At 38.1% G+C, this 19,368-nt stretch overlaps 1 protein-coding gene across 5 annotated transcripts in view; it reads right to left on the minus strand.

Annotated features, from left to right (window-relative positions):
• Window positions 1-19,368, minus strand: part of LOC131039422 (protein SWEETIE) — a 326,474-nt gene that overhangs the window by 98,982 nt on the left and 208,124 nt on the right. For all 5 annotated transcript variants that reach the window (XM_057972185.2, XM_057972184.2, XM_057972183.2 and 2 more), the window contains exons 20-24: window positions 12,018-12,086; window positions 11,780-11,902; window positions 11,566-11,634; window positions 11,345-11,449; window positions 10,847-10,935 (exon numbers count right to left, since the gene is read on the minus strand). In XM_057972185.2, coding sequence (XP_057828168.2) covers window positions 10,847-10,935; window positions 11,345-11,449; window positions 11,566-11,634; window positions 11,780-11,902; window positions 12,018-12,086 — 455 coding nt within the window. The remainder of the gene's footprint in view (window positions 1-10,846; window positions 10,936-11,344; window positions 11,450-11,565; window positions 11,635-11,779; window positions 11,903-12,017; window positions 12,087-19,368) is intronic.

Consider the following 19,368-nt stretch of genomic DNA (forward strand, 5'->3'; position numbering starts at 1 on the left):
AAGTCTTCTACCTTTTTTTGCAGCCAACCTGTTACACTTCACTGAGTTGATAAAGGAGTATGTACTCCAATTTTGTTCACCAAAAGAAGAACTTGCAACCTATTGAAATTGGAGAGAAAACCAACACAACTTAAAAATAAAAAATAAAAAATAAATTAAAGAATGTTAAGTGCTAAAGTCTACAATACAAATGTTAAAAAATTAAAAATACTTACCTATGATAGAGTCTTGATTGCAAGACATTGGAGGAACAAATAATCTTGACCATGGAGGTACCACCATGTACAAGCATCTATAGTGTGTGGTCATTAATAGCACAAGGACAATGATCTTGTCCTGAGAGGAACAAGCAAAGCTCAATTCTAACATCGTTCCACACTTCTAGATTTGAGAAGAGTCTAGTGAATGCCCACTTGTACCCATTGGCAACTTCAGTATCTCTATATGGTGGAGTTTTCCCTAGCAAAGCATGTATCATAGTGCTATAGAATTCAAGAGATAACGCATTTGCAAGGAGGTGCAATGGTGTATTCATCTTGTTCCAACAATGATGAATGATATTTTCCACCCTTTTGAAAAATGTTTCTTCAGGGTCATTCCATTTTTGTGCTATAAAGCCCTTTATCTTTCTATCATGCAGTCCATGCCATCATAGACTTTCCCCAAACATGGTGTATTTTTGTCAACAAACCTGATCATACTAATGATAGGCTTGGTGAAATTCAAAACATATTCCACACAAGCCCATCAATTGTCATCCAGGATCAATGGCTTGACTTTCTAGGCCCTCTCTGAATTTGATTGCTTCCAAACACTCCATTGGTTATTATTAACCATGTTACCCAATGCCTCTCATACCTTCAAAAGTTATCTCAAAAGAATTGTATGTGATGCAAATCAGGTCTTAGCAACCTAGGATCATGCAAAACATATGTTGATAACACATTAAAAAATATTAAATACATATTAAGAATGGTATAAATAAAATTAAAAAATAAATTAAATTTACCTTCAACAATTCCAACCTTGAGAAAGTCCTGAAAATGCCTTGTGACATGGTGGTTTGTCACAATCATTTGGATCTCCTCACCGTCTTGGTATATATCCTTTACCCACTATGTTTGAGTGCCAATTGCTTGCATCACCAAGTGGAGCGCACGGTGCAAGGTGTCCAAAAATATGGTCATATCTTTGCTCAACCAAAGCACCTACAGCCTTGGAATTTTTTGCATTGTCTGTAATGATTTGGACAACATTTTCAAGACCCACCATCTCTATGGACTCAATGAGGATTTTAGAAATAAATTATGCATCTTTGATTTGCCCCTCAATTGCCTTAAAAACATTGCCCCTTTGGAGGACACTACAATAACATTTATTAATGGACGGTTTTTGCAATCTTTCCATTCATCAAAAATAATAGAAACTCTAGTATCAACTCAAGAATACTTAATTGGTCTCAATGATGTGTCTACAAAATTCTTCTCTCTTGCCAATATGGTGGTGTGCACCTTTTCATACCTAGTATTTGTGAAACCCGAAGGTGCACTATTCACTACTCCCACCATTTCCCACCAATATGGTGATCTCACCAAGTCAAAAGGAAGACCATTGACATAAATACAACATACAACTTTTTCCTCTACAATGTCTCTTGCTTCCATTTCAAATGCCTTGTCCAATGGACCTCTTAATCAGGAAGGATTGGGATCTTCTACTTGGATAGAGGGTGTCTCCAAGAAAGGATGTTGGGAGCCCATTGCTGGTTGAGAATATGTAGGTAAAGTCATTGATTTTTTCTTTGCTGAAAGATGAGGTCTTAATTTTGCTCTTTCAACCATAGCATCAACTTCTTCTTGTTCTCTAATGAATGTTGACATTTTTCCATAAAACAACCCCTTCTTATCTATCCCTTCACATGCTCTAATCCCTTTCCCAAGAGGGCAACAAAAGTGAAATCTCAATTGATAATATAATCTCTTAAAGTTTTTTTTACACTCATTACAATTCCAAAGGTATCCCCCTCCTCTTGGAAGTTGTTCAAGCATCATAGTATGACTTCATAAAGGAGACCCTTCATCAATTTTATATTTTTTGTTTTCATCCACACCAACTGAACTTGAACTACTCGCCATTCTTGCAATCTATTTTGCTATTATTAGAAATTATACAATTTTTAAATAGAAAAACAAATGCAAGTTATGTACACACTAATGATTGTTCAAAACGATCATAAAACATTACAACAAATAGTGAAACTTGTTTCCTTTTTTTTCTAAAAAACAAAGTGAAAAATTGAAATCAACTTCAAAAAATTTATCAAAATCTTGAAAAGTTTTGTTTAAAGAGTAGAGAATGGGGTAAAATGCTTATCTTAGATGATTAAATCTCCTTTGTGCAAGCTATCTTTCCTCCTTCAGCACTCCTCAATTGATCACCTTCGAGAAAAAATCCAACTACCCTTCAAAATGCAAAAAAGAGAAAAGGGAAAGTGAAGAGACCAAAATGTGCTTTGTCAAGGGCAAAATGATTCTTTTACAAATGTATTAGTGGTTCAATGAAAAAAAGTTTAAAAAATGCTTTTTTTGTCTTTTGGGCGCTTTATGCCTATGGGACCTGCAAGTTCCCTATGGGTTTGCCCTGGGTATGCCCAGGATATGCCCCGGGTTTCCTGTGGGTACACAAGCGCGTACCCATATGGAACTTGGAGCGTTTGGGGCATACCCTGGGTGCACCCAAGTAAACCCGATGTGGGTGCGGAAGCCTGGATGTGCATACCCTACAATGGTGCATTAAATAGTATAGGATTTTTCTAGGACAAATAGAACTATCCCACCTCATTTCCTCATTACCACAATACAAGCAAACTAGGAAGCAATACATTACTAATTATCAAAATGATTCTCAGCAATTGTAAAGGTTGGGTTATATAGGAACTTCTAAAATAGGTTTTAGTTTCCCCAAGATTGCTCAAGCTAACTCGCTTAGCCCAAGCAAGTCATGTATCAACATCACGAGGTCTTATTTTAGCTCCTTGCTAGTGATTGATGACAATTGCAGTCCTATCCTGCACTTCTTTCCATGTTAGACTATTTGGGGATACTATCGTACCATTTTTTAATTTCTACATTTGGACAAGTTATCCATGCAAACTCTAATCTATATGTGTTGTTGCATATGCACAATGTCTTTTAAGATTTTCTTACAAATCTTCTGCAATCGTTTTGCAGTCACAATCATGCAGCCTACATAATCCTTTGCATATATTGATTTTGCAAACTCCTCAATATCACATGCAATCAATAAATATATAACATTCCCATCTTGTGCCAAGGGAACCTCCTCAAGCCAAGAAATTAAGAACTCTTTAAAAGAAACAATTCCTCGTCAACAATACAACAATGTACCACATTAAGATTAACATATTACATAGAATCAATTGTCCACTTGATGAATTCCACAATTTATAATATATTATAGAATAATACCTGTCATAAAATAAATGTATAGAATTGGTTGAGTGTCTCTAGGTAGGACATTGCACCAAACATATTCCTTGCCTCCAAATGAGAATATATGCACCTTTGTAGTTCAGCTTGTACCTCTCTGTGTCCAGCTTGCTCATCAATTATTTCCTAGCAATGTGTTTTGTCTTCATGATGTGTTATTATTAGTATAATGTACTATTCCATAATGTTTGCTCCTTGACTGTTGAGCATAAATAAATGTAATATCTTTGCATTCATATTGTGTTGTATAATGTATTACAGTGCCATCCTCAATTTTATGTTGTTGTGGCCCTATCTTATAATTCCCTATTTGTTACAATCTAGGTGCAATGTCCATGCTATATGAAAACTGAGTATGCTGGCTAAACCTTAGTGGATGTTCCTCCATCGTGTTCACGGGCATGTACCTGAACCAAATAGTGGGGCCAATAGCCACATGTACATGAGGGGCTAACCTACACTTCAGTGGGACAAAAAACCACTCTTAATGCTCATGGGTGCATTCACCATCAATCCAAATTTTTGGTGTAGTGGTTGTCTTTCTATAAAAGTTGAGGTCTCGAGATCGAGCACTGTGGAGCATGGTGCACATGTAAAGTCCCTTCCGGAGAAAAACCCAATATGTTGGCTAAACTCCAGCAGATGTTCCCTCATCATTCTGGCAGTGAGGCCAACAGCCACATGTCCACAAGGGGGTTGACCTATGTTGGCACACTAGTGTGACAAAAACCCCACTCTTAATGTCAGTTGGTGCCATTTACTACCAGTCAGATTTTGGCACAGCAATGTAGTAACCCTAGGGTTTTACTTCAATCTAAATTTCAACTTCTGATTGAAAATTATAACTCAAAAAATTAACATACAGAACTCTAAATGTTGATGAGTGTACAATGAAATAACAATGTCATGAACAATTGGAAGGTAAAATGGAAATATAATTTCTAAATCAGATCTTACAAATCATGGCTCTATATAAGGCAAAATGCATGTTTGAACAATATGACACTTTCTTTTCACCAAACCCTCTATTTTATGAATTAGGGAAGTGGTTACGGAGTTCTCTATTGGCTGAAATGTATGGCTGGGTCACTAAGCGCCTATGCAAGTGACTAATTTCTTCCCAAACATCCTGTTAAACTAAAATCAAAGATGTGACAGTGGATTGGATACTGGCATAGGAGGATCTACAGCATGTCACCACCAGTTTCCCTCTCATGTGATAATCTGAGCACTGAAATGCCTTGGGAACAACAACCTAGCTGGCTGGGGACTTCAAATGTGTTATGAGATCTACTCGCCTAGTCCTAAGCTTGGTTATCCTATGATAAGAACCCTCATAAAATCGTATCTACTATCTAGTAATAGGTGTGGTTACATGAGGTCCTTCCTTGCCGGTCAGGGTTTGTATGGCTTACATTAGCTATTGGATGTAGAGCACCCAACTAATTTATCTACCTATGAGTGATAACGGCCTGACTTTGTTTCACTTGTGCATATTGAGAGAGCATTCAGCAATTAATGTTGACAGCACTAGAGTGATTATCAGAAAAAGAAATGAATAACTCTGAGTCAAAGTGCCTTGTTCAGGGGTTTTCATCCCTGTTACAACTAAACAACAAACATTAATCAGCGAAATTATTGCCAAAATCAGATGAGACGTCCAACCTCCCAAACCCCAACCTATACAAGTTTCAAAATTAGGCATAAGACCTCCAAGGTTGGTTTCCCTAAAATAATTTAAATTTTAAATTTTAAAATGTAGGTGGTAGGCCTTCCAAGGTCAGCTCCACAAATTAAAATTTGAAATTAAATTTTTTATTTTTTATTATTTTATTTTTAATAATAAATACATATATAATAGGGCTTTGTGTTGAAATGCATAATTTATGGAGTTGCTATTAGCCTCAAAAGAATGGGAATATGATAGTCCTCCCTCCCCAAATGTGCTTTCGTCCAAGCAAATGCAAGCTTGGATGCTCAAATATCTCCACCCCTTCCCAAGTGGTATCCTCGAGTGGAAGATTCTTCCATTTAGCTTGTTCCTAGCAATGGTGGTAGTCCCCAAGTAGAACCTTGTTGATCGATGGTTCTCTTTGGAACCATGTAGTTGCTTCTTGTTCTGAGTTGTAATGGCAATTGGTGAAGGTGGTGTGGTGATCTCTATGGTTGTTGCACCTAGTGGTTGTTATTCACTTAGCCTATGCACCCTAGAGATGCATGAGGTTGTCGTGCTGAGGCCCAGACTTGGAAATAGTCTAGAGGGTCAATCTTGTGTATTTTGATGTGTTTGAAGCAAAGAAACGAGACTCGCATGGACTCGCCCAAACTCGGCGAGTCATGAGTTGAGTCAAGCATGGCAAGTCTCGAGGGCTTGAACTCAAACTTGGCCGAGCCTAGGCAAGACTCGCCAAGTTTAACGGACTAGCCAAACTCATTGACTCTAGGTCAGTCTCGTCACCTAGACTCAGCCAACGTCAACCAAGTGTTTTAAAACTCAGCCTTTTTTTGAAAAAACACACAAAATTTCAATTCTTTTTTGGTCTATGGCATGCTCGCAGAATATACTAGAAATATAACATTTAACTCCCCATCTTTGTCTTCAAGTCAATCTCATTCTCTTCATGAGAATATATAAATGAAATATAACATTTAAGCAAAGAAACGGGACTCGGACTCGGCTCGGACTCGGCCAGACTGACTCAGACTCGGACTCGGGACTCGGAGTCGGACTCGGCTGGACTCGGGAAAGTGAAAAACTCAAGAAATTTAGAGATTTTTAAAGATTTAAAACTTGTTTCATGCACCCTTTATTGAATACACCTTAAAGACACAATAACATCATCAAACTCGGCTCATTTGATTACATACACAAGTATACATCAATCACATAAGCATAAACGCAAATTGTAGCCGAGTTTCGGGCACAGGACTTGCCGAGTTTGGCGATTTTAGGCCAAAATCGCCAACTCGGCGAGTCTGGTGATTTTGCCTCTTGGACTTGGCCGAGTCCGAGTCCGAGCTCTGCAAACTCGGGAGGCATGACTTGGACCCGAACTCGCCGGGTTTGGGTGATTCTCGTTTCTCTGCATTTATGTATTTTTCCTTTTTTATACATTAAGTTGTATTTCACATATATATTGGCAGGATGTTTGAGGGTGGTTTCAGATCTCTAGGAGTTATAGTACAAATTCTAGGTTTTAAAAGATCTTATAAATTTTCAAGCTTAGTCAAATTTCAATAATCAGTAGGCTCCTATCAGCATTCTCTTGCTCCCTCTATCTCACTTTCTTTATCTCCCTTTAACTCTAGACCCATCTTTCTCCCTATTACTCTTCCACTATCCCTTCTCTCTACCTCTATCTCACTCTCTCCTCTCTCCCACAAGATCTAGACCTATATCTCTACTTCTCTCTCTCACCCTCAGACTCTCGTGAGTGGTGCTACCCTCAACTTCATTTTGGTGGTGCCCCCAAACCCTCATCAAACTATAAGTCTAATCATGATCATAAAAATCTACATAATTCAAATCCCTTGTTGCAAATATTTGCATATTCATAGTTAAAAATATATTATGGCTGTTGCATCATCAAGGACCTACCTTAGACACCTTTGTAGGAAGGATGTGGGCGCCTTTGAGCAATAGACTTCCAATTATTGTTTTGATATTTGTTTGGAACATCTGATGTCATGGATTTCATATTACATGCATTTTGTATACATTTGACAATATTTATATATCTGTGTGTTATTTCCTTCACCTACAATTTGTGTTTATACTTATGAGATCGATGTATACTTGTGTATGTGATCAAATTAACTTCTATTTGATGATGTTATCGTGTGTTTAAGGTTAACTTAATAAAGGGTGCATGAAACAAGTTTTAAATCCTTAAAAAATCTCTAAATTTCTTGGGTTTTTCACTTTGTTGAGTCTTCACCGAGTTTTTCCGCTGAGTACTGAGCCTGAGTCCAAGTGATGCTTGTTGAGTTCGAGTCTTGTAACTATAGTTTCAAGGACCGAGTACTTGGTGTACCCTACCCTTGGTTTGTGCAAAATTCCAAGAGTAAGCCTAATCTTAGTGGGGAATGATGTAATGCCTTCATGTTTGTCACCTAAAGATGTATAAATCTCAACATTGTTTTATACTATGTATTTAGGGATGCATAGATGGCGATTGTGCTTATTGATTTTGGGGGATTACTCGTTTTTGCTTCATCATTTCCTTTGCCACTAGTATGCTTGTCCTATTTAGTGTAATGGACCACCTGCATGTTGTCTATATTATTCTCTTTCAGATGCATGTATGGCACTTTGCCAAGTTCATTGGGAGTGCTTGATGTATATTGTTGTTGTGATATTTCTCGAGATGCATGTGAAATGTTGGCATGCCTAGTTTATTATTATGATCATAGTTGAACTACTCGTCAAAACCAAAAAACTCGCCAAGCCCTGAAAAAAAAAACTCGGGAAAAACTCGGCCAATACTCGGCAAAAAACTCGGGAACTTAAAAAATTGCTTAAATTTAATTAGAAATGCATTCTTTTTGCAAAATTCAATGAGAAGATGCATCCCATGAGTCAATAAATGACAACACAAAAGAAACAAGCTGAGTCTAGATATATTTAAACGCAAAGTGGGTTCAAAATCACATCCTCAAGAGGAATGTTGATGGCTGGAAGCAAAATAGTAAATAGTTTTTGTAGAACTAAAAGTAAATAGATCAATACAATTACATCTTCCTCTTCCCAACTCTAGTAAAAACTAGGGGGGAGGTAGAACTAGAGGGTCTAGTCCTAGAAGTTTGTTGTGGGCGTGATTGTGCCTCCTCGCTCAGTATGACTGGCTCAAGCTGTGGCTCATCCTCCATCCTAGATGTAGCTTTGCCTCTAGCTGCACCTGGCACTGGCAATGACTCCTCATCCTCCTCAATGTCATACAATGTGAAACCAAATCCATCCCCCTCCTCCTCTGTAGCCTACTTCTCCAAATCATTGATGTCATCCTCTGTAAACAATAGAGGCTACTCCTACGATGTCCAATCACTGTAAGGATCTATATCATCCAAATCAATTGGACCAGCTAGTGCTTCCTCTACCTTCCTTATGCGCAACCGAAGATTATATTGCACAAAGACAAGGTCATTGAGGCGTTTTTTAGCTAACTTGCTCCTCTTCTTCGTGTGGATGGCCTCAAACAAGCTCCAATTGTGCTCACAACTGGATGAACTACAAGGTTAACATAAGATTCTGAGGGCAATTTTTTTGAGATTTGGGGTATTTCCACCCCAACTTTGCCACCAAGCATTTGTAAAACAAAATGAGGTTGAGGGTAGCACCCCTCGCGAGGGTCTGAGGGTGAGAAAGAGAGGGGTAGAGAGATAGGTCTAGATCTTGGGGGAGAGAGGAGAGAGTGAGATGGAGAGTGGTAGAGAGGCAGATACAAGAAGAGTGATAGGGAGATAGATAGGTCTAAAATTCGGGGCAAATAAAGTGAGTGAGATCGAGAGAACGACAGAATGTTGATAGGAGCATACTGATTACTGAAATTTGACTGTGAAAAAATTTAAAAGATCTTCTAAAACCTAGAATATGCATTATAACTCCTAGAGATCTGAAACAACTCTCAAACATCCTGCCAATATATACATGAAATATTCCTTTCTTATACTTAAATGTTATATTGCATGTATATATTCTAATGAAGAGAATGAGAATGACTTGAAAAAAAGAATAGATAATTTTTGACATGTTTGGGCCTCTTTTGTGTGTCCTAGTGACCAATCCATAACTCCAAATTTCTTAGTGGCCTAGGCACCAACACTAGAATCAGACTCCAACACCCAAACTAGATTTTAGCGCCAATAGTGGACATTAATGCTTGTCTAGGACTTTAGCGTATGAGCACTAGTGTCCTTAGATTGCTCAGATTTTCCATTTCGTCATTAGTACGCATTTGTCGATTGTTTCTCAAGGAAACCCTAAATACAAAAATTGGTCCCCTTGCTCCCAAGAGTCTTTCCATGATGTCGTTTCATTGAAGAGTGTCATATGTCAATAATTATGGCATATCCTTGCTTCAAAATATTTGTTGCTCCATGTTTTGTCCACTAATGTCCAATGTAAAAGTTGGAGCATTACACAAGATCCATTTTTTGGTTGCTTAGCCTATTGCTCACATTTAAATGACCCATGAATCACCAAACTTTACGGACCCAAGGCTTCCCTCAAACACTACATCTTTCTCAAATTAAGTGGCAAAGATTTCAATATAACAATCTCTAAGGCATCAAAAGAATACGAAAAACACCTTGTCTGTTTCCAATTCTCACAAACCAAGGTTCAAAGGGTTTTTGGTCTACAAGAAAATCCCATGAAATGCAAAAATAGAGCTGTTTCCTTCAAATGTCATAATTTGTGTTATATTTCCTCTATAGTGCAAAAGTCTTTTCCATCATGACGTAGCATTGCATTATCTTCTTTTGCTGGAAAAGAGAGCTTGATCAGTATCTTATAACAATGCAGGGAAAGAAACTTTAGGAGAAGGTCATCAAAAGTTTGTGGTGATATCATGAATGACTGCAGCTTCGACAGAAGCTTGGGGAAGGGATGCACATGGTTTAGGAACAGGAACATGGAAGCAGTCAATATAGAATAACATTTATGTGGAAGGGTGACAGCTGGAAAAGAAAAATGTGGGGGTATTAAGATATCAATAAGAAACAAATATGGGCAGAATTGAATGTGTGTATGCAGTAATTAACACCACACAAAAATATATCCACTTGAGCATAAAACTTCTAGCCATCAGAAATATGTTTATTTATAATCTATGAAAACAGAGCATAACATGATTCCAACTGGAGAGAGCTATTACTAAGTGCATATTAATATACAGTGTTTATGTTTGTGAAAATGCTAAAAGCATAAAATACTTTTGAAATGACAAAGAAAAATTGGAAGGTTATTAAGAATAATCATCTTATTCTAACTGTGGCTTTGGACACTCAAAATGCAGAATAGTAAACAATTTTATCCAGATAAAACCATTCATTAAATAGAGTGGGCAGCAATTCATGCTGAGGCAGAAATCAGTTGTCTCTCCTTAAAATACTGACAATTTCATCGTGTGAGCAGTATTCTCCAAAATATTAATAAAAAATCATACATTCACTATGATGCACATGTAAAAGTAAAAACCAATATTAGAAAAAATAGTTTAACATCATTCTTGCAAATGTTTACATACAATTATGCATTGTGCCTAGATTCTACAGCGTACTTAAAGAATAGCAATACCATTCATTTCCCACAAATATAAGTTGCCAAACATTATTACCTTCGATGAATACATCCAAGTGCAAGTGAAATAGATTCTTTGTAATTAGAATCAGTTGCGCCAGTAGCATCTGCAATAAGTGAACGTGTCTGGAAAATACAAACAGCGGAGCCTTAATAAACAAAACTTGCCTTTCACTTATAAGCTCACAAGTATAAATAATCCAAGAGGCAAATAGAAAAGCATGAACAGAAGTGAGAGAAAATTTATATTAAAGAACCATCCAGGGAATAGGAAGTTTAATGAAAAGGGGCATGCCACATTTATTTTGAAGCCATTAAATTTTAAATTGTAATAACCAAAACAATTGAATTTTATTACATCACCAACTGAAATATTGTTGAATGAGCTAGCTTATGCCGCCAAAAATGGGGGAAATTTTTTAAATCAACCTGTGATTTTTTGCATGCAAGAATGGAAATAAAATTGAAAGCCTTCATTTAGCTAAAAGACTTCCGACACTAAATAAGATTAAAATTCCAGTAACAATGCAAATACCAGTCGTGCAGCAAAGACGTCATTTCCTACTCGAGCTAATAGACCAAGTCCCTCAGCAGCAGCCCTTCGCTGGGCAATACAAGCACCCTCCTCTGAAAGAATACCCTGATGATTTTCACCCAACTATATATTTAAAAGTATCAAGCAAAAAGAAAAGCCTATTGGCAAGATTTGAAAGAGGATATCGACACATTAACTACTTAACCAAGATCTATACATGCCTGAAAGACAGATTGCATCCGTTGTAGAACTTCTGCCTCTGATTTCATAGCACGTGACACCAATGATGCCTGCAATGCATTTCAATCATTCAAAAACTAAAGCAATGAGATTGCAAGGTTCCATTAACACCTAAGTAAAACTAGATCAGGCAAATTTTAAAGCAAACAACTGCAAACTTTCTGCTACACAAGAATTTTCAAATAGACTTTTCACCTTCAAACCAGAAAGAAGTCCCACACAAACATTTGTAATGTTTCCTATATGCCAAGCCTGCTTTTTCCCAGTTTTGATAGACTGCTCAACAGTATCAAGAAGCTGAAGTTTGCCAATAGATCCCTGCATTGCAGTTTCTTGAGACCAAGAGCTTCATTCCTTTTATTATTATAAACAATCTAAGATCCAAAATTTGAAACAAAATGCTAAGAGTATGAGTTTAAATTGAATGTATTACCTGAGCAGCAAAGATAATCCCAAAACACAAAAGCATGTGATTCACAAGAAGTCTACCCAAAGGCACGTGCTGCATGTTGAAAGCCCCATAAGAATTTAGAAAACTGTCAACAGCTGAAACGATATGCTATCTAGAAGTTCTTTCTGAGAATCAGTTACCAAAGTATACAAGACTAAATAGAGGAACTAACCTAATAAGCAATAGCAGTCCAGTATGATAGTCATAATTAAAAAAAAAGATTAAAAATTAGAAGAAAAATTTAAATAATAATTGTAAGATCACAAAAAAACCATTGATTTGGATTCTCTTGATCAAGGACAATGTGACATGATCTTCACATGGTTCTTAAATTTGACAGTGACCAATGAATATTTACCTTTTTTCTCCAAATATTATAAAAATATATGATTTATCATATGTCACAACTCGCTAAATATTTTGAAATTTTTTGTATCCATACAAAACAATTGTATTGAGTCTTGTTTCAAGAAAAAACCTTGTCATTTCTCGTTTGTGAGACATACTTGAATCCTTGCCTCCCATGGTTATCACTGTTAACATTGTTATTTCTAGTCAACATCTTTGTGTGGCAAACAAAAGAAGTTTTCCAATGCATCAAGCAAGTCAAAGATGAGAACTTGGACAAAGAAGGAAAGGCAAAGATCATCTAATGGATGCAAATTGTAGTGCCCCCTTCTCAAACATAATCAGATTGAGAACAATTATTCAATATTCTGACTTTCTCATAGGCTAAGGTGGGCAATGGAGAACTCCAACTTTCTTGGAGAGCATGGGATTGATCAAGCAAAGGTTTTGTTCATGGCAATGAGTTCAAGTGGCCTTGGTAAGAATCGTGATGCTTACAGAATGTGATTCCCTCCTTTTGGGATCTCTCCAAACTTCTCGGAGAAGAATGGTATTTTTAGACAAATGTCAAGTTGCTTTGGTTCATCATCCCAAGTCCTTAGAAACATTATGGTATGGTCAGCAGTTCATACTTATCTTCTGTTGATGCTTTTCACAACTTGAGTGACTTACTAATTTATTTAATAATTATAAACTAAGTTGTCCTAAGAAGGATAAATTAAAAAAGCAATTTTATTTATTAAAATGTGTTTGAAGTTGTGCCATCAAAGTGGACGTCTATGCACAAGGGGAACTTTGCTCAGGTAATGAATTACTGTTTAATTTTAAAAAGTGCTTTTCAAGATAAAAGGAAAAATTACTATTTTATTTCCTCTAGAATGTTATAAAAAAATGTTGAGCTCATCATTGAGGTTAGACATGATATGATATTTGCTTCTACATTTGAGAAACCTATGTTCATCTTTGAATTTCTTGAGGATGAAAAGCCTCTTGAATATACTAGTTTTGGGAATGATACCCACCCTAGTTGATCAAAGAGATCTCATCCAAGAATCACCTGTGAGCTGCAATTGAAGTTTGGATTTTCTTGCTTCAAGAATGGACGTATTTCATATCTTTCAGGTAAATTATTTTGATTTATTAATGCTATTGTTTGAGCATTCAGTTTGGAAGTGTTTGAAGTTGTTGGGTTGGCCGTACTTCTCCCTGGAGGAGGGTCATACACCTGCAAGTGTTATTTGCTCCTCGTCAGGCATTGAAACTTGTTGTTATTCATTGCCAAAAGCATCAGTTTGCAGACCGTACCAAATAGAAAGGAAATGAGGATTTTTTTGGGGTTGAACAACACGCTTGGGATGTACCACATACAGGCTGTACAAGCTGTTGAAGGGGGTATGTGAGTTGGTGAATGAAGCACTGTCTTTTCAGCATGTTTTCCAAGTTGTTTGGTGGCACCTAGACTCTTGGAGTTCAATCCAAACTACTATTTAGTGAACTTATGTGGTTTGCTTAAAATTTTGTGACTTTACCTCTGTTGTTCATGTTGTATCAGCAGCAAACAGATCCATTTTCAGACCTGCAAAAGATCTGCCACCACTCTCAGTTTGGTAAAAACTGTTTTAGTATGGTTTGGAGTAGTTTGGAACTTTGGAGTGTTATTTCCTTTGCTTTGTTACTTTTGGGTGTCTCTCCTTCATTTCCAAAGTGTTGCATGAGCATTCAGTACTGTTGACAGTTTGTCTCAGTTTGCAACAGACATGTTTGATAAAATGTCAGTGGTAGCAGAGTGATATCAATATTACATCAGCTTCTTGTGTCAACTATCAGAAGTATACTTCTTGTTGGCACTCGAAAATACTGATCTGTCTATGTTATTTGGTTTATCTTGGATTGTTGCAACAATCTATACTTGTGATCAGAACTCCCTATCAGCATGTGTACGTGGATTTATCTTTCTAGCTGATGTCTGTAATGCATTGTATATGATCTTGTAACACCTTGGATGGTAGTACCACTAGTGGTTCATATTTGCATTTTATGTAACTACACAATATGCTAAATAAGCATAGAAAAGGATGGCTTGCTGCCTTGTGCCCATTTCACTTGCTTTAATTGCATACTATGCTGAATAAGTGGAAGTGGATTTGCTCATTGTCAGTGCACACTCCATTCAATAAGTGGATGTAATGTCCCCTTTTTAGCGCAACATGATATGGGGTGTCGTTAGCCTATACTGGCATGGTCCCGAAGGCTAACAAGGACATTGGTGGGATCCTGAGGTGTTTTGGCCTAGGTGTTTTCATTTTCAGGCCAATCGGTGCTGCTCTGACAGGGTTTCTAGACACTTACTATTTATAGTAAGTTAGTCCCCAAGCAGTGACTTGAAATTTTTAGTGTTTCCCTGGTTGGCATAATTATCAGTAAAAATGTTTGAAGGCGACAATGATTTAAAGAGATTATCAACAAGGTTTTAATATTTCACGATAAAGTGTAAAGTTAAACTAAATATTTAACTTTATTGTTATATTATAAGGTTGGGAATATAAAGTAATGTTTAAAATATTAAAAGTTCCCTTTAATGTGTACATTGTGGGAAATAATATTTTATTCTAAAATGTATTATCCCACATTTAGGAAATGAAGTGTTTTGCATCCAGGAAGAAGATATAAATGGAGTTGAGAGCTCTCTTTTGGGGTATGCTGGGATGAGATTAATGTTATGCTGTTGGATTTCGTAGAGATCTGATTATTGGGCTTGGAGGACGGAATCCCTCTTTGCTGGCATTCTCTTCGCCGTTGAAAGACACAGTCAGGAGGATAAATGGTGTTTTCATTCAGGAAACACATTGGACTTCATCTGGTGCTCTCGCATGAAGTTTTTACAGGGGTTTGAAAGTGCAGATTTGAAGATAGTGATTTTGCTACAGTACCGCGTGAATAGTTTTTTGCTACAGTGCCGCGTGAATAGTGTTTTGCAACAGTGCCGCGTGAATAGTGTTTTGCTACAATGCCGCGTGAATAGTAAACATGCTACAGTGCTGTGAATAGTGTAGCTACAGTGTGTGAACAGTGTTTCAGCAGGTTCTATACTTGTGGAGTTCAGATTTGAATTTGTTTATTATCATATGGTCTGTAATGTTCTTCAGATCTGATTTGTATGCTTGAAGTTGGAATTAAATAAATACCATCAGCACTAATCTTCTTGTTTTTGGTATTTGATATGTCTGGTTGTTTTTATATTGGATAAACTTTCAAAGCTTTACAATAATATATTAGTTTATCCAATTTATCCTATTGCAAATCAAGAACCAAAAAAATCCAATAGTCAGCTTGCAAGCCAACTGTTTGACAAAATTACACTAAGTAAAAAGGACATAAATTTAGTGCCGAACAGGGGGTGTCCATTACAGTGGTATCAGAGATATAAGTCCTGCCATCCTGTGGAGGTCTTACAGAGACTTTGGAACAGCCGGATAGAGGGAAAAGTGTTTGACGAAATATCAAAACACTAAAATCAGAAATTAATGAATTAAAAAACATGCTAAGCATGTATGTTTAAGCATGCGGGGCCTTATAACTTCCGCCATACCAAAGCAAGACAAAACAGAAATTGAACTCACAGAGCGAGCAGTCTAGTTCATCCGTGCAGGTGGACATAGAATCCAGTCATACAGACATAGAGGAAATATTCTTTGATCAGGACAGCAGTATGGGTGACCGAGATGATAGGAATACCGTTCCAGATCAGGGGGAGGTAATGTTTATTGGGTACGTTAGAGCAAGGGCAGCGTATGCAGCAGGAGCAGAATAGGCGAATGGACATGATCTTGCAGCTTATGGCTAGACAGATGGGCGTCAATATTAATCCAGGTGATGCCAACAAGGGAAACAATAACAATGGGGGAAACGATAACAATAGGGGCAATGATAATAATGGAGGCCGAGGCAACAACAATGGCCCTGAGAATAACATTAATGGTAATAATGGACATGGCAACAATGGGAATGAGGCGGATAACTTTAGACACGTTGCACGCCCAGCTCGAACAGCGAGCTCGAGACCTCTTCTACCCACCTTCCCACCTAGGGATCCGGTTCAACCAGTGAACGAACCGCAGATTACTGAGTTACAGGGTCAGTTCAGGAGGGACTGGGAGGCCAGTGGACCCGAGTTTCAGGCAGATATTTCCCTCAGAGATTATATGGACTTGAGGATGAGACATATGCCTAGAGCAGGAGGGAGGAATCAGAATTTTGAGCTGAGAAAGAAAGTTGGAAAACTTTCCTTGCCTTATTATGATGCTTCAGGGAAGATGACCGCACGAGCTTGGGTGCAGAAGGTAGATACATACTTGCAGCTTAATCCTATGCCTGAGGAGGAGGCTATCAAGTATGCGGCTATGCATTTGGACGGCGTTGCGCATGAATGGTGGCATCATGGCATGGTAACTCTGGGGCATAATCAGATTACATCCTATGAGGAATTCACAGAAAGATTGATTGAGAGATTTGACACTAGGGATCCCGAGTTACATTTCAAGGAGCTAGCACAGTTAAAACAGTCAGGTTTAGTGGATGCTTACATCGCCGAGTTTCAGCGTTTGTTTGTACTTGTTACTGATATCTCTCCTATGAGATTGGTGGTGTTATTTTGTGATGGGCTTGCTGATCCATTACGTGGTTGGGTGAAGGGACATGATCCACTCACCTTAGCAGAAGCAACTAAAAAGGCACGAGATTTAGCCCCTTCGGTATACAAAGGAAAATACCATTCAACAGATTCTTCCTACCGCAAGGACAAAGACAAAAAACCATTTCAGAAAGAGTATAACAAACCCAAAGAAGGATCAAAAGGACTAGACAGTGAAACCTTGAATGAACTTCGAAAGAAGAAACTGTGCTTCTAGTGTAGATAGCCTTGGGACTTATTTCATAAATGCCCTCTCAAGGCTAAGGCAAATCAAATGGAGTATTTTTCAGCAGAGGAGTCAGAGTCAGAGGGGGAGGATCAGCTCTCCGATTCAGATGAGGGTAACACGATAGAGGAGAGCAGCATTCCTAAGGATGATAGATCGTTGGCACGCTTGACAGGGGCCCAAAAGGCAATCACATTTAAGGTCAGGGGTACTATCCAGGGGCAGAAAGTGATATCTCTCATTGACACTGGGGCTACACATAACTTTATAGATACACAGTTGGTAGCCAGGAGAGGTTTACGGACAGAGGAGCATGATGGTTTTAGGGTCATGGTGGCTAATGGCCAAAAGCTATTATGTACTCAGAAGGTTTCAAATCTTCACAATAGATTTGGAGATGGCTATGAGTTGGAGGATGATTTCTACGTTGTGGACATGGGAGATTACGACGTCATCCTCGGTATGACATGGATGGCATCGCTGGTTGAGTTCACTTTCAACCTAGCGAAGTTGGAAATGAGGTTTCAGCATGAGGGTAGGACTGTTATTCTCAGGGGGCTTTCAGATGGGAGTTGCAGGGTAGTCTCTTTGAAGAGAATGGAGAGACTTTTTCGACATAATGACATAGAGTGGGCAATAGAGTGCTTAGTTATGCCAACTTCACCGGAGCCTCGGGTGAAGAGTCATCCACCAGATATACAGGAGATTCTTGACAGGCATGCCAAGGTATTCAGTGATATTCCTCACGGGGTTCCCCCTGACAGGGGTGCAGAGCATGTTATTGAGCTCGAGGAGGGAGCCAACCCAGTGATGATCACTCCCTATCGTCATCCTAAGGAACATAAAGATGAGATAGAGAAGGCAATTAAGGAGTTGTTGGAAATGGGGCACATCAGGCCTAGCAAAAGCCCCTTTGCTTCAGCTGTAGTTTTGGTAAAGAAGAAGGATGGGACAATGCGCATGTGCATCGATTACAGGGCACTGAATAAGAAAACAATTAAAAACAGGTATCCCATTCCTAGGATTGATGAGTTGATTGATGAGTTGATTGATGAGGAGGGGAAGCTTGTGTTAGTACCCGAAGCTATTCTGGATGTCAGGGAAAGGACACTTAGGAACAGAATCGTTAAGGAATACTTGGTGAAATGGAGAGCCCTGCCAGATGAGGATGCTACATGGGAGAATGAGCAGGTATTGCAACATTCAGGACCGAATTTGCTTGAGGACAAGCAATTTCAAGGGCGGCGGACTGTAATGTCCCCTTTTTAGCGCAACATGATATGGGTTGTCGTTACCCTATTCTGACATGGTCCCGAAGGCTAACAAGGACATTGGTGGGATCCTGAGGTGTTTTGGCCTAGGTGTTTTCAGTTTCAGGCCAATCGGTGCTGCTCTGACAGGGTTTCTAGACACTTACTATTTATAGTAAGTTAGTCCCCAAGCAGTGACTTGAAATTTTTAGTGTTTCCCTGGTTGGCATAATTATCAGTAAAAATGTTTGAAGGCGACAATGATTTAAAGAGATTATCAACAAGGTTTTAATATTTCACGATAAAGTGTAAAGTTAAACTAAATATTTAACTTTATTGTTATATTATAAGGTTGGGAATATAAAGTAATGTTTAAAATATTAAAAGTTCCCTTTAATGTGTACATTGTGGGAAATAATATTTTATTCTAAAATGTATTATCCCACATTTAGGAAATGAAGTGTTTTGCATCCAGGAAGAAGATATAAATGGAGTTGAGAGCTCTCTTTTGGGGTATGCTGGGATGAGATTAATGTTATGCTGTTGGATTTCGTAGAGATCTGATTATTGGGCTTGGAGGACGGAATCCCTCTTTGCTGGCATTCTCTTCGCCGTTGAAAGACACAGTCAGGAGGATAAATGGTGTTTTCATTCAGGAAACACATTGGACTTCATCTGGTGCTCTCGCATGAAGTTTTTACAGGGGTTTGAAAGTGCAGATTTGAAGATAGTGATTTTGCTACAGTACCGCGTGAATAGTTTTTTGCTACAGTACCGCGTGAATAGTTTTTTGCTACAGTGTCGCGTGAATAGTGTTTT

Source organism: Cryptomeria japonica, chromosome 10, assembly GCF_030272615.1.
Source record: "Cryptomeria japonica chromosome 10, Sugi_1.0, whole genome shotgun sequence".
Lineage (NCBI taxonomy): Eukaryota > Viridiplantae > Streptophyta > Pinopsida > Cupressales > Cupressaceae > Cryptomeria > Cryptomeria japonica.